Consider the following 13237-nt stretch of genomic DNA (forward strand, 5'->3'; position numbering starts at 1 on the left):
GAGCTTTCACTTTTTTTTTTCAAACAGGTCGTCCATGGTTGGATTTGTATTCGAGCTGTGGCCGTCCATATACTGGAACACCCTGGGAGGAACGCGCTGACATCGGCTTTCGATGTTTCCAGTCGCGGGAGAGTCCGCGTGCGACGAGCTTTGTGGGAGGGTGAGAGAGGTAGAGAGCTGCAGAACTCTCTGTGTCTGCCGGGGCTGACACCGCGAGGGGGGTTCGAAGAGTCGTTCTTCTGTTCCGAACTCTTCTGGAAGGTTCCCATCGCAACTAGTGACTGAGTTTTCCAGAGTCTGAGTACACAGTACAGCTTGCGTGTGCACGCGGGTTGGAGGACGCGTTGGCTGCGAACGGGCAGCTGCAGTTCGGCCCGCGGAGCGGTGGTGGACAGGCGTTCTCTCAGACTGAAGCTTTTTCCGATAGCGCGTAACAGCGAAAGCGGCAGCCTCGCAACCACGCGCAGGGAAACTGCATTTCATCGTGTGCGCCTAGCAGTCTCCCGCACCACACGTGGAAACAGATTGGTAGATCAGTTTTGGGGGTGGAAAAGTCGCGGCGGCGGTTCGTGCCGACAAGCCTTGCACAACACGACTCCCCTAGACCATCCGCGGTGTCTCACTAGGCTTCTGTCGGGTGGACTCGCGCGCGCCGTATACACCGCTCAGCACTTTCGCTTTATCCGGAAGGCTTGACCGGCATGTGTGTTCTGAACTTCCCCCAGTCCTTGCTGCATTCTTGGGACATTTGCCATGGAGATTCTTTGGCGGTACTTGGTGGGGAGACAGGGGGAAGAGGAGGACCTTTTCCTGCGGGCGAGCGGGCAAGCAGAGGGGCAGTCCGCGGGTTCGGCAAACGAAGCGGACGCTAGCCAACTGCGGTTTCGAGACGTTAGGGACTTTATCGCCTGGTGGCACAACTTATTCCTGAGGTTGTCTATCGTAGCCGGGGCGACTGTGGAAACTTTGCACAGCTGCTGCCCCAACAGCGGACTAAGCCTGCCGCCCGACTTTGACTGTCACGAGGTCGCAACTCAGCTGTCTGAGGGTGCTGCGTGTTTGGATAGTGCTTAGCAAGTATGGGCAGAGCAACCGTTTTCATCTGACTTCTACGTCGTTTCTCCAGACTGTTTGCATATGTCCGCGAGTCTGGTCTCTGTGCTGGATTTTTTCAAAGATCTTTGCCCTACCTAGTCCAAACTCGCGGTGCACAGCGCAAGCGGGGACTCTTCCCTGCACTCCAAGCGCCGTGCCGGATATAGACTTCGTGCGGTCACCCAACAAAATGCAAACCTGACTAGACTGCCATCATGATACCGCTATGCTGGCCCTCAAGGCCGGCGCAAGGAATTTAGTTGCGCGCTGCAGATTCGCATCAGGTCTCCCCCAGTTTCCAACCATTGCCACAGGACTGCACTCGAGATATGGTACCTGCCTGGAAAGCCTGAACGCGCAATGGCACGCGACTTCGCCCGTAGCTCCGGTTTTTGCCACAATACTGCTGTCGCCTTCCATTGCATCAACACAAATCAGAAGCCGCCACGAACACCGTTGCACAGATATGGCACCTGGGTAGGTGTCTTATGCTGGCGGGTGCGGGAAACGGAAAACGAGGCTACGCAAGTCTTGTACGCCTTCGGCCAAAGCATAGACCGCCCACATAGAACACTTGAGCACGCCTCAAAGAATGCGCGTTTTGGGGAGCTTGTTCGCAGCACGACCGGCTTCTGTGAGGAGGGAATTCGCCATTCCTAACGTGACGCAAACTCAGCGGCGAACACTCGAATATCATTCCTCACGGGGTTCAGTGTCTTCCATCGTCGCACTTGCCACAGAACTGTATACTCCCAGCGACGCAAAGGTGTCGAATGACCCGTTTAGTGTCATTGTTACGTTCGCGCGTGATCACACCACCTGAGCTAGAGAACAATGAGTGAAATATTTACAAATCAACACCATCTTGCACACCAGTTCGGCGAATGAAAAAAAAATGGTTTCAGTATGTCACCTGGAAGGACTCATTTTTTCAGGTAAATCACGCCCACAATGATCAAGTCTATCCTTCGTGTAGTGGTGCTCTCTCGAGCGTTGTGAAGCATACACCGCCAAGCGGAAAGTCACCGCCACGCACAGCGACGTCGGCGCAAGAGGGTGGCGGCAGACCGACATGAACTCGAAAAATTTTCAAGAGGAAAGAAAACTTGGTGCTGGTGATCACGCAGAATCATTGGCTACTGAGCTCGTTGTGAGTGTCGCTCCCCCTTCTGGTGCATTTCACACGCGTACGCGCGCCGAGTGCATACACTGTTTCACTACAGTCCGTCAACTACCTGCGGATTCACTGCGGAGAGTGATGATTGCAAGATGAATTGTCTTCATATGACTGTTGTGTGAATACTCCAGCACAACACTGCACCGCGAAGTCACTCCGACGTATTCTCAATACTCCCCAGGTGTTCGAGTATCAGGGCAACGGCTTCTGCGTCTTGACCCCTGCGTTCTCTGTTGCTTTCCGACGAATTGTTTCCCGCTTTTGCCTGCGTCAAATGACGCGCTGACTCGTGCGCTCGATGTCCTCTGCTGTTCGCCGCGAGCCCGCCGAAGCCGCGAGTAGCCTGCGCGTCGTTGGCGACGCCGCCCGCCCCCAAGATGCCACCCGGGAGGCGCGGAAGCGACCCAGAGAAGGCAGGAACGTAGTCCGCGCCTCCGCCGCGCTGCATCCCAGGCATATCGCCCAGCAGACCTGCAAATCGCGCGGGGGGGAGCGACGGCGACAAGGGCGCGAGCCCAGGCGACAGGACGCTGGGCGCATGATTCGGCGCGCCTCTAACCGGCCGCCTGTCGCCGCCGCCGCCTCTAATGCTGCCGCCCCGCCCAGGTGCGGCGGAGGCGTCCTCGGCCTCGAACCGCTTCTTGCTCTTTCTTTGGCTCGCCTCGCTGGCGCCTGCCGCCTCAGCATTTCTCGCCGCCTCGTGCCCAACAAAAAGGTGCTTCGCGCGGAGCGCGACGTGCTGCTCGAGGTCGGCTGGCGTCAGGGCGAGCGGGTGGAACGCCTCCGCGCGCCATTTGCCGCCGGCTGTCTCCGCCGCGCAGTCGCCCGGCTGCACGCTGAGTGGGAGATACTTCTGCCCGTGTCGCTCCTGTGCGTCTCCGCTGTCGGCGACGCCGCACGGAGCGACGTGCCGATAGGCGCGCAGAAGGCGCTTGGAAATCAACGCCCAGGCGATGTCGCTGCACTCCTCCGCCTGCAGCAGCGCCGAGGCGGACGCGTGCGTCACCCACGGAAGCGGCGGGCGCGGGCGCTCGGCAAACCGCAGGCGGCGGAGCTCCTGGCGGCGCTGATGCGGAGTCAGCAGCTTTTTCGCCACGCCGTCGGGCTGCGACCCCGGGACCGGCGCGGCAACTGAAGACGGAGACGAAGCAATCGCGCGCGGACGAACCTGGCAACCGTCGCCTTCGTTTCCAGACACGCCGCCCGCAGCATTCGGCACACCCGAGAGGCGGTCGCCTTCTGCTCGGCGGGTCGCTTCGTTCTTCGGATAGAGCGGCGCGGTGCGCGGGGGGACGCGCGACTTTTCTTCCCCCCGCGTGTCGTCCGCGCGAAACGCCTCAAACAGAGGCGGAGGCAGCCCCGCCTTCTTCGTCCCTTTCGCACTTGCTGCCGCGCTGGCGGAGCCCGCCTGGAACACGACGCAGGGCACAGACGCAGCCGCAACGGAAGCGGAAGGCGCTTGCGGACAAGGCACAGAAAACGCCCACATCGGGCTGGCGGTGACCGCCGCGGCGCGGAGGAGCTCGTAGGCCACAGGCTCGCATCCCGTCTGATATGTGCCTGCAGCGCGAACAACCGCGAAGAAGCAAAACCACACGCGTGAGGATGACGCGTCCACTACACACGCCCCCCGCCGGCGCGACGGCTCCAGCCACGAAACCCTGAACCCTAGCACGCGGAGGAGAACGCGAGACGCGCGCGACCAGCTAAGAGACGAACGGGAGACGACGAATGCGGAGAATGTGCCTGTCCGATAAAGGAAAAGCTTGAGAAGCGAGCAGGCGAGACGCTCGCCTGGACGCAGAACAAAGGCGACAGGTAGAAGCGACTGAAGGGGTGGTTCGCTGCCTCCTTCACCAGGCCCCCGCCGTCTCCTCTGCAGCGTACAACTTACCCAGCGTGCGAAGTGCCTCGAAGGGATCCTTGATGGCAATGAAGCGGCGCCGGTACAACCAGTCGACGCTCCGCGGATGCATGTTGTTCCCTCCTGCACTCACGCTTTCCTCGTCCTTTTCTCTCTCGCCTTCTTCCGCCGCCAACTCGCCGTGTTCCTTGTCTTTCTCCACTTCGTCCAGCTCGCCTTCGCCGCCTTCCGGCTCTCCTTCTTCTTCCTCCGCCCTCTCTCTCTCCCGCGCGGCACAGCCGCCCTTTAGCCAGCTCAGCGGGTTGGGGCGCGAGTCGCAGGCCTCGGGAGCTCCGTCATGCGCCACTTCGAGTGTTTCGAGGTTCTCCGAGAGCTGCCGCGGCGGCGCCTTCGCGCTCGCCCGGGCGCCCTCCGCGCTCGCCCGGTCGCTCTCCGCCTTCTGCTTCTTTGTCTCTGCCTCAGCCCACGGCAGCTCCGCCGGTGCGATCGGTACCGTGAAGAAGCTTGACTTCGCCTGCGGCGGGAGCGGCGCGCGCCGAACGTCGACTATGTTCCTGAAGCTGTTGAACTGCAGCGCGTAGAACCTGAAAACGAAGAAAAAACCAGAAGGTCGGGCACATGTGTCCGCCTGCGCGCGGAAGAAGCAAGACGCAGTCCATTGCAGGGACACGAAAGAGGCCTCGTCCCGACGCCGCGCCTCGCACGCCGCCGTCGGCGCTCTTCTCTCTCTCACCTGAAGAAGGCAGCCATAAGCTCCACGAGCGAGAGAGTGTCTCCCCAAAGAATGCGCGATTCATCCGCCTCTGCAGGGTCTTGCGCGCACGTTTCGTTCGCCTTGTTCGCCAGCTTCTTGGCGTCGCTTCGATGAACAGAAAGCAGCAGATGAGCGCTCAAGAACTCAGTTTGTCGCAGGCGGACGGCCGCGTCGAGCTTCTCTTTCTGCACCACAGGAAGCGTTTCGACGGCGTCTCGAGCTCGCTCCGCTTCGCGCTCGGCCTCCGCCGCTGGCGCGGCCCTTTGTTCGTCGCATTTGCCTCCCGCGCCGCGTCTCAGTGCGCGGGCCGCGGCGCCACTGTCCGCGCCGACGCCCTGCGGCGGCGCCGCTGTCCGCGTCGGAGGGCTGTGTGAGTCTCTCTGTGTCGCGCCCTCGAGGGGTGCGACGGGGCAGATCGAGAGGGGGTGAGGCTTCGTCTGCATGCAGAGGCGCTTTTTGATCGCCTCAAAGATCCGAAGCTGCGCGTCGGTGAGAGGCACGCAGTCCACTATCGCCACGGCGGGTTCGCGGCCTGCGAGGCGTCCCTCCTTCTCGCTGCCTGGCGAGCGCCCGCTTGCACCTCTGTCCTTCCGCCGGATGCCGCTGCTACTGAGCATTCGCCGCGCGTACCCTTCGTCAGTGAGACTCGGGTCTTCCTCAGGCCAGGCGATGGACGGGGCGGGCAGCGGCGGGGGCTCTTCTTCCCCTGGGCATCTCGCCCGCGTCTCCCCCTCCTGGCGTCTAGCATCCGCTTCTTCGACTGAGGTCTCGCATGTGCTCCCGCGAGGCCGGCCGTTCGGTGCCGCCCGCGCATCTGCATCCTCTCGCCGCCTCACGGCCGCGGCGGCCTCTCCCTCGCCGCCGCCGCCCCGCCGCCGCCCCCCAGCGAGGCCTGCCGCGCCACAGCTCGCGCCGTTCGCTGCCGACTCCTCGTCCGCGTCGCCGCCCGCGTGCTCCCCGTGCCTCCCACCGGCCCCTGCGCAGCGCCCGTGAAGCGAGGGCGAGCCAGCGGCGCGGGCGCGGCCTACGCCTCGGCGGCGCGGTCGAAGCGCGGCGGCGGAGAGGCGCCGATTGAACCCGAGTAGCGGGTGAAAGAAGCGGACGTTGTGGCTCTCCCCTACCCAGACGGCGTCTCCGTCCTCTGGCGCATACACATACCCCGAGGCCTGCTCACACGCCCGCGCTTCCTGCGCCTCCGCGTCGCTCGCGGCTGCGTCCGCGCTCTCTCTCTCTCGCCAGGCGCCTCCTCGCGCGTCGCCGGCGACCTCCGCGTCCTGCCCAGAAGGCACACCGAGTGCTGTTGTCTCTGCGTTCGCGCAGGATGTTCGCCGCAGGGTCTCCAGACTGCACGCGCGGCAGGAGCAGCGTCTCGCGCCTGGGCGAGCGGCCCAAGACCCAGCTGGAGGGGGCACGCCGCGAGCCAGAAGCTCTCGCAGCCACAGTGCGCACTGGGGGGGTTGCTGCAGGTTGGGCAGCACCGGCAGAAAGCGCGAATCGTGGACGGCGTTATGCAGCCACGGCAGCGAAGCCCAGCTGCCTTGCAGGTCCGCGAGCTGCGGCGGATACGGCGGAAAGGCAGGCCCTGCCGACGCATGAGACGCTGCAGGCGAGGACGCAGGACGCGCATCCGACGGAGAAGCAGGCTGCTCCTGCAGCGTGTGCTGGAGGAAGAAAATCGCCATGAGAAGCCAGGAGTAGTTCGACAGCTGGCCGCGGTACGCGTCGCTGCAGGCACAAAGCGAATGAGCGGCGCATCACACCTTGAAATACACCCGAAACCCTAAACAGAAGACGGATCCGACTTCCAATAAACCCTAAACCCTGAGCGAGGGAACCCTAGTGCCACAGAAAGAACGAGCGGCGCGCTCCACGCCAGCAACTGCACGCGACGGCTGAGCACCTCTCGCAGCGGCAGCATGGCGAAGCGCAACCCCTTCTTACCAGACCTGGCGTTGCTTCGCCCAGTGCTTGACGAGGCGAAAGAAAGCCTGGATCTGCGAGCCAAAGCACGTCGCGTAGGCGCGAAGCAGGCGCGTGTTGTGGATCACCACTTCGTGATTGAACGAAACATCGACCTCTACCCAGCGCATTAGCGGCACAGCGGGCAATGAAGAAGAAGCAAGCGAACGCGACCTGGTGGAGTCTCCCACGGGCGAACTCGCCTCGGATTCGCGCTCGGTCGCCTCGATCCGAGCCGGAAGATAACTCCGGCAGAACTCCGATTGGAAACAGCAGCTGCCGAATGCGCCAGCCTGCAGCGACCGCAGAGACGCTGGAAGCGCGCTGTCGCTCCAATATCCGCTTTCGTCTTCGCTCTCTTCGACGCTCCCTCCCCGCGTCCGGATGTCGTCGTCCGCGGCTTCGGGATGCCCGCAGAGGGCCTCACAGCCGCGATGGAGCTGCGCGGAGCTCTGAGCGAGCACCGAGTCTGGCTCGCCGCGTCGAGCACCGGCTGCCGGCGCGCGATGCAACAGCAGGAAGAAGCGACGCAGTCGCTGAAGAGAGGACAGACGGAGCGAAGACAGGCAGTCAAGATGCAGAAAGACGCTCATGAGGGCAGACCGCTGCGCACGGAAGCGGAGAACGCCACCAAATGAAGGCGAACGCGCAGCGGAAACGTAGGAAGCCGTTCTGCGAAGCCAAGCTCTAAACCCTAAAACTAAACCCTCCGCTCAAGCCTCGCGACCAGACACACACTGCTGGCACTTTACGAGAAATAAATATACATATATATACGCACTCTGCCAGTCTACATGCATACCAATATACGCACACCTATATATATATATATATATATATATATATAAACCCTAAACCCTATATATATATATATATATACACGAGAAAAGTGTTGCATGTGAGATCAAACCATCTGTGCAGTGGTTTGAGAGACTGGATGGCTGCAGCTGAGTTGTGAACCTGTTGTTTACCTGTCGTCGCCGCCTCCACCGAAGGCGTGCCTCAATAACGGGGGCGAGCAGGGCGGCGTCTCCCTCGTCGGTCCGCAGGCGGGAAGCCGCTTCGTCTCCCTCGCGCGAGTCCGGTAGCTCCTGGTCCGTAGTCTGGCGGGCGTCGGCTCGTGCGTCTCTCTGCGGCGGCGCACGCTGCGTCTGTGCACACCTCTTGGGGGTCGCTCGCTGCCGCGCGCCCTCGTTCTCGATGTCAGACTCCGCGCCCGACGGGTGTGCGGAGCGGGGGACAGGGAGGCGAATTTTCAGCAGCGGGCAGACGGCGCGTTCGATGCAATGCAGCAACGGCGCGGCAGCTGCTGCGGAGGCCTCCGCCCCCGGGGCGGCCGCCTCGGGAGGATCGAACTCGATCGGCTCCTCCGCGCGGCGCCCAGCGCTCCGCAGACCCCGACTATTCGCCGACGCCCGCGGCGGCTGAGACGCGCAGGGAGGGAAGGTGAGCAGCAGCGACACCAGGCGCGCAGCGAGCAGGCGACTGGCGCACACGGCTGAGAACTTCTTCAGCACAGGGGAGACAGACACCGGCGGCAGCGCGCAAGCTGAGGACCCCGTGGAGGAGACAGAGAGTCGCGAGATCCCGCAGGAGGAAGAGGAGGAGGCCGCGTGGCGGCTTTGGAGGGCAGCCAGCGCGGCATCCACCTCCTGCCAATGGTCAGGCGAGAGCCGGTCGTCGAACTCCTGAAAAAAGGGAAAAAAAACAAAGGCGACGCTGGGAACGAGCTTCACAAGGTGCCCGCCAACGAAAACGCCGCTAGCCTACGTCTCGCTGAGAGGACGCGCGCAGATACAGAACGGCGTAGGCACACAGAGACACGCCAACACACGTTGGCTCACCCACCTTCCCCATACAATCAAACACGTAGATTCTGTTGACCCACGCGAGATGGCCGCGGATCCTGTTAGACTAGCCAGGGCATAATGTGACATCTGTAGACGCCGAAAAGAGGAAACATTCGTGTGGGCGCGCTTGGGAATGCGTTAAGAAATGCAGATGGCTCCTGGGATGCATGCATGAATCACTGAAAAGGCTCAACTGCGCTTTCGACTGGTAAACCACGGGCGAAATACACCACGCATTTGACCGGGTACCTACAAGAACAAATGGAAGCTGGATGAACAGCCCACAGGCTACGGCCATTTTCAAAACAAAGGCACAGCACTGCAGACTTGCCCGCAGTCGTAAGAGAGGCATCCAGGCACGTGCAAATCCACTCACCCCGGCGTTCGTTCACAACCATACAAACGTATACGTCCATCCATCCATACATACATCATACATACATGCATACATACATATGCATACATATGTATGCATATATAAGTGAATACGTATGCATACACATACTCATAGATACACATAAAAGTAGAAGAATATAGCTTTGTGCCGATTCCCCTCGGGTTTCTGCAGGCGAAACCGCATAGCGACATATGCACTTCAGCGTGTCAGGTGTGCGCGCCTACTGTCCATGGAGCCAGGTCGACTCCACTCCGCTGCCGAATCCTCTGCTGAGAGAAAAGAAGAGTTTGTTGAATGTCTTTGGGGAGAAGAACTAAGACGTCGACGTCGGAAGTTGCAATTCCGCAGCCGCTCGCGGAAGAGCCGTACAAAAACGCGCGCAGATTGAACTCCTTTTCCACGCACACATTTACTTGCAGGTAGCCCTGCGCAAAAAAAAGACACCGAAATGCAGACGTCGATCGAGAAGGAGAAGAAAGGATCCAATCACGAAGCCACGGCAAATCACATCCCCATCCGACAGAAAACGAACCACAAGAAACAGTTCGGTTTCGAAGGGCTGCCAGCGTCCTGTTGCCGGCCGGTCTCCCTCCGTTTGTCTCCCCTTCGCCTGTTTCTTCAAGCTGTACCGAGCTCTTCCACTCAAGGCAGCTTCCCCTCCTCTCCGCGTCCTCGACCTTTCTCTTTTTCTCGCTCTCTTTCTGCATCGGTGCGATTTGCGTCTCTCTGGCTGCGATGGCCTCTGCGCCAGCGCCGGTTTGCTCGCCGAAGGCTCCCTTGTCTGGGCAGGAAGTCCTCTTCGCCTTCTTCGATTCTCCACTCACCTCGACGAGAGCTCTAAGGGCAAGGGGCGAAAACCCCAAGCTCCGCGCAAAGCTCCGCAGTCTGCCTTCCTCTTCAAGTCGCGCGCCTTCGCCGGCAGAGGGCGGAGCCGCCAGCTCAGGCGCGTGGTCTTCGCGGCAGAGGGTCTCCTCTCTCGCACCTAAACTCGACGCGGAGACGCCCAGGGCTCTGCGTCCGTAGACGGCTGGATGCGCCAGGAGTCGCGCACCAGGATTCAAGAAATACTCCATCAACCTGTGCAGGATATGACCGCATAGAGCCGCCGGCGTGGCAACCACGACTCATTAAGGGCCCACTTCACTCCAGCTCCCTCTGCATATCTATATCTATCTATGTAACTAGCTGCCTGTATATATTTATCTATCTGCCAATCAATCAATCTATTTACATCTGTCTATATCAACCTATCTGTATCTATCTACCTATCTATATCTCTCTATGTATCTGTATCTCTCTAGAAATACATGCATGTATGTGTAGCACATCTGCGCGGTGCCAAGTGCCGCTCCACTCCGGAGACCGTGAGTTGTTTAGAATCAATCTGAGGCGACTTCGCGCGAATCCGTTTTGCGCCCGTGCATGCCCAATCGACCCCATCGAGCCCAGGCGGCCTGCGGACCCTCCTCGCCCCCCTTCCTCCCTTGCCTTTTGCGTGGCGGCCCGTAAATGCCTCCACGGTCCCCTCAGCCCGCGATTCGTAGCGCCCCGCGCATCAACGCATCGCGAGGCGCCGGCGCTTGCACCGCAAACTTGGAATCTCTGACATCCGCGCGTCAAAAGCACGCTGTCTTGCTCCGCTTCCCTGAGAGACAGCTGAGCTATTTCAGCATGGCGGGCAGGCCAACCCGCCAAGAGAAGGCCGCGAAAAGCACCACGCCAGCAGGCGTCACGCCCGCAAATCACACCGAAGAAGGGGAGCGTGCCTGCGGCTCACCCGTTTCGCTGCTTGGAGTTCACAGAGAGCTTGCGCTGTGCCAGCAGGACTCTGGAGACGCGGAGATGGAGCGTCGCCTGCGATGGCGAGAGGGCAGCGAGCTGCTGGCGCAGCGCGTCGAGGAGGCGCTGAGCCGCCAGGCAGACGTCTGAAGGGAAGCGCGCGCCGCCCGCGCCGCGAGGCCCTGGGAGGCGCGCGAAGAGAACGAGGACCTGCGAAGAGGGAGCAGACGAAGCGACCACCCGCGATGCGCCGACACAGACAGGAGAGGGGACAGCGCGACGGCGCGCGAAAGACGCAAAGAGACACTTCGCGGGGGAAGAAAACGAGGCTCCCCGGCAGAAGGGCGCGGACAGCTAACGTTCCAGATATCAAGAAATGGAGGCTTCATATACCTACACGTTGTGCCAAGAAAGATACCAGATGAAGCGCACGCGAGCGATCGCCGCCTCAAACGAGGAACTGCTGGGGCCACCAAAGAGTACCGGCGTCGAGAAGGATGCAGCGAGAGGAAGTCCTGACGAAAAAAAGGGCGCATGCAGCAGACGCCGCGGCGACCGCAAAGCGGAAACCCGATGAGAGTCGCGAGAGACTGGAGATCCCCGCGACGGTGCGGCACCCTGCGAAGAGCTGTAGCGCGCCTGAAGTTCTTCCTCCCCAGTCAGCTCTCCCCACCCGCCCCTATACCTTAACCCCCGCTCCCTCCTTGGCTCCCTCTCGCCTTCGCGCTTACTAGCAAAGCGAAGCTGACGGCGGGCGGGGAGGCCTCGGCCTTGATGAGTCGCAGAAAGCCTTTGGTGTCGCTGCTGAGTCTCCGCAGGAGACTCAGCAGCTCTCGCTGCGGCACTTCCGCCTGAAGCAGTTCTGCGAGGAGACGCCGTTCGCGGTCAATCGAGGCGGGCTCCTCCGGCGCGCCCGCATCACGCGCGAGCGATGCCAAAGCGACGCTGCCCCTCTGCGCCGACTGCTTCTTCGCTTTCTGCCGGTGGGCGTGAGGCAGCGACACTCTGGCACGCGGCAGACGCGGGCAGAAACGCCGGAGTTCGTTCATGGAGAAAAGCGCATGCGAAGGCACGTCGGGGTGCTGCAGCCACAGGGAGACCTGCGCACGCAGCAGTACAGCACCGGAGCACCGAGAAAGAAGCGTGAGAAACGCGGATGCAGACGCCGCGGCGACAGAGGCGCGAACGCCCACCGAGACTTAGAGCGTGGCAAGCAGGGCGGCACGCACGCCTGACACGCGCGAAAATCCAAAAGGAAGAAGAAAGTCGGTAAACCGAACACCCTATCTTCCGTGAAGGTGGGGGGAGCGCTGTGATCCACACGCGCATAAGGCCTTGTAGGTGCGATCACCACTGCGACGGCGTCTCCTAAACGCTCTTGCTTCAAGGCGCTTAATTCAGTTTGATAAGCAGCGTTGCGCTGCGATGCCAATTATACGTTTCGCGGCGCGCGGTACGTACCCCGTAGCATCCTTGGCGGATGACGAAAAAACGCCGCAGGCTCTCGAGAAGGCGTTGGTCTTCTTCCGAGAAGGCTTCTTCGTCTTGTTCCCTCTTCTTCGTCTGCGTGCCCTTTCGCTTCCGCTCCTCCTTCTCGGCCTGCCGCCTCGCCAATTCGTCCTCCGCAGCCTTCCGCTTTCTCGCTTTCGCCTCCGCCGCCTGCCGCATTCTCTCCTCTGCTTGCACCCTCCTTCTCGCCTTTTCCTCCGCGGCGGTCCTTTGTCTTTGCTGATGCTCGGCTGCCGCTTGACGTTTTTTCTCTTCTTTTTCGAGTTTCCGCCTGGCCTGATCTTCCTCTGCCTCTCTCCGCTTCCGCTCGCCTTCTTCGAGTTTCTGCTGTCTCCGCGCTTCCTGCTCGAGTCGCCGCTGCGCCCTCTCCTCTTCGCGCCTTTCCTTCTTGAACGTGGGCCTTTCTTCGGCGCGCCCGCCGCCTCCGGGGCCTCTCCCCTTTCGGTCCCTGCTGCTGCGCTGGGCGTCATCCGACAGCTGAAGCGCGGAGGCCCCTTTTTCGACGCTCTGCGAGCCCCTGCGGACTCCGCAGGCTCCGGCGAAGGCGCCCGCTGCTTCTCCCCGCGCACTACGCCGCGGCGATGGAGATGCCGCAGACTCGAGAGACACAGAGGCATGATGCACCAGAGACGCAGAAGCAAGCCCGGCGCGGCTATTCGAAGGTGCAGCCCCGGAGCGGGAGGCCGCACCCGCGGCAAACAGAGAAGGAACTGCGGATGAAGAAAGTCGAGACGGTGAGGGAGACTGTGAAGGAGACTCTACCCTGTGAGCCGGCTCCAGTGCCTCACCGTGCGGCGGATGGGCGGCGTCGCTGGTCTCGTAACCGCGCGATCGCCAAGCTCGCGGCCGCCAT

The 13237-nt window shown here is 61.5% G+C and overlaps 1 protein-coding gene across 1 annotated transcript; it reads right to left on the reverse strand.

Annotated features, from left to right (window-relative positions):
- Positions 1 to 2423: 2423 nt before the first annotated feature.
- On the reverse strand, positions 2424 to 13237 carry BESB_027840 (uncharacterized protein; the record flags this gene model as incomplete). The annotated part of the gene is made up of 11 exons (XM_029361458.1): positions 2424 to 3832; positions 4167 to 4720; positions 4870 to 6615; positions 6832 to 7385; positions 7821 to 8537; positions 9321 to 9521; positions 9921 to 10173; positions 10874 to 11085; positions 11607 to 11975; positions 12337 to 12901; positions 13173 to 13237. The coding sequence occupies 11 exons, from the start codon at positions 13235 to 13237 to the stop codon at positions 2424 to 2426; spliced, it is 6645 nt and encodes a 2214-aa protein (XP_029215358.1).

This window comes from Besnoitia besnoiti (genome assembly GCF_002563875.1).
Source record: "Besnoitia besnoiti strain Bb-Ger1 chromosome Unknown contig00015, whole genome shotgun sequence".
Lineage (NCBI taxonomy): Eukaryota > Apicomplexa > Conoidasida > Eucoccidiorida > Sarcocystidae > Besnoitia > Besnoitia besnoiti.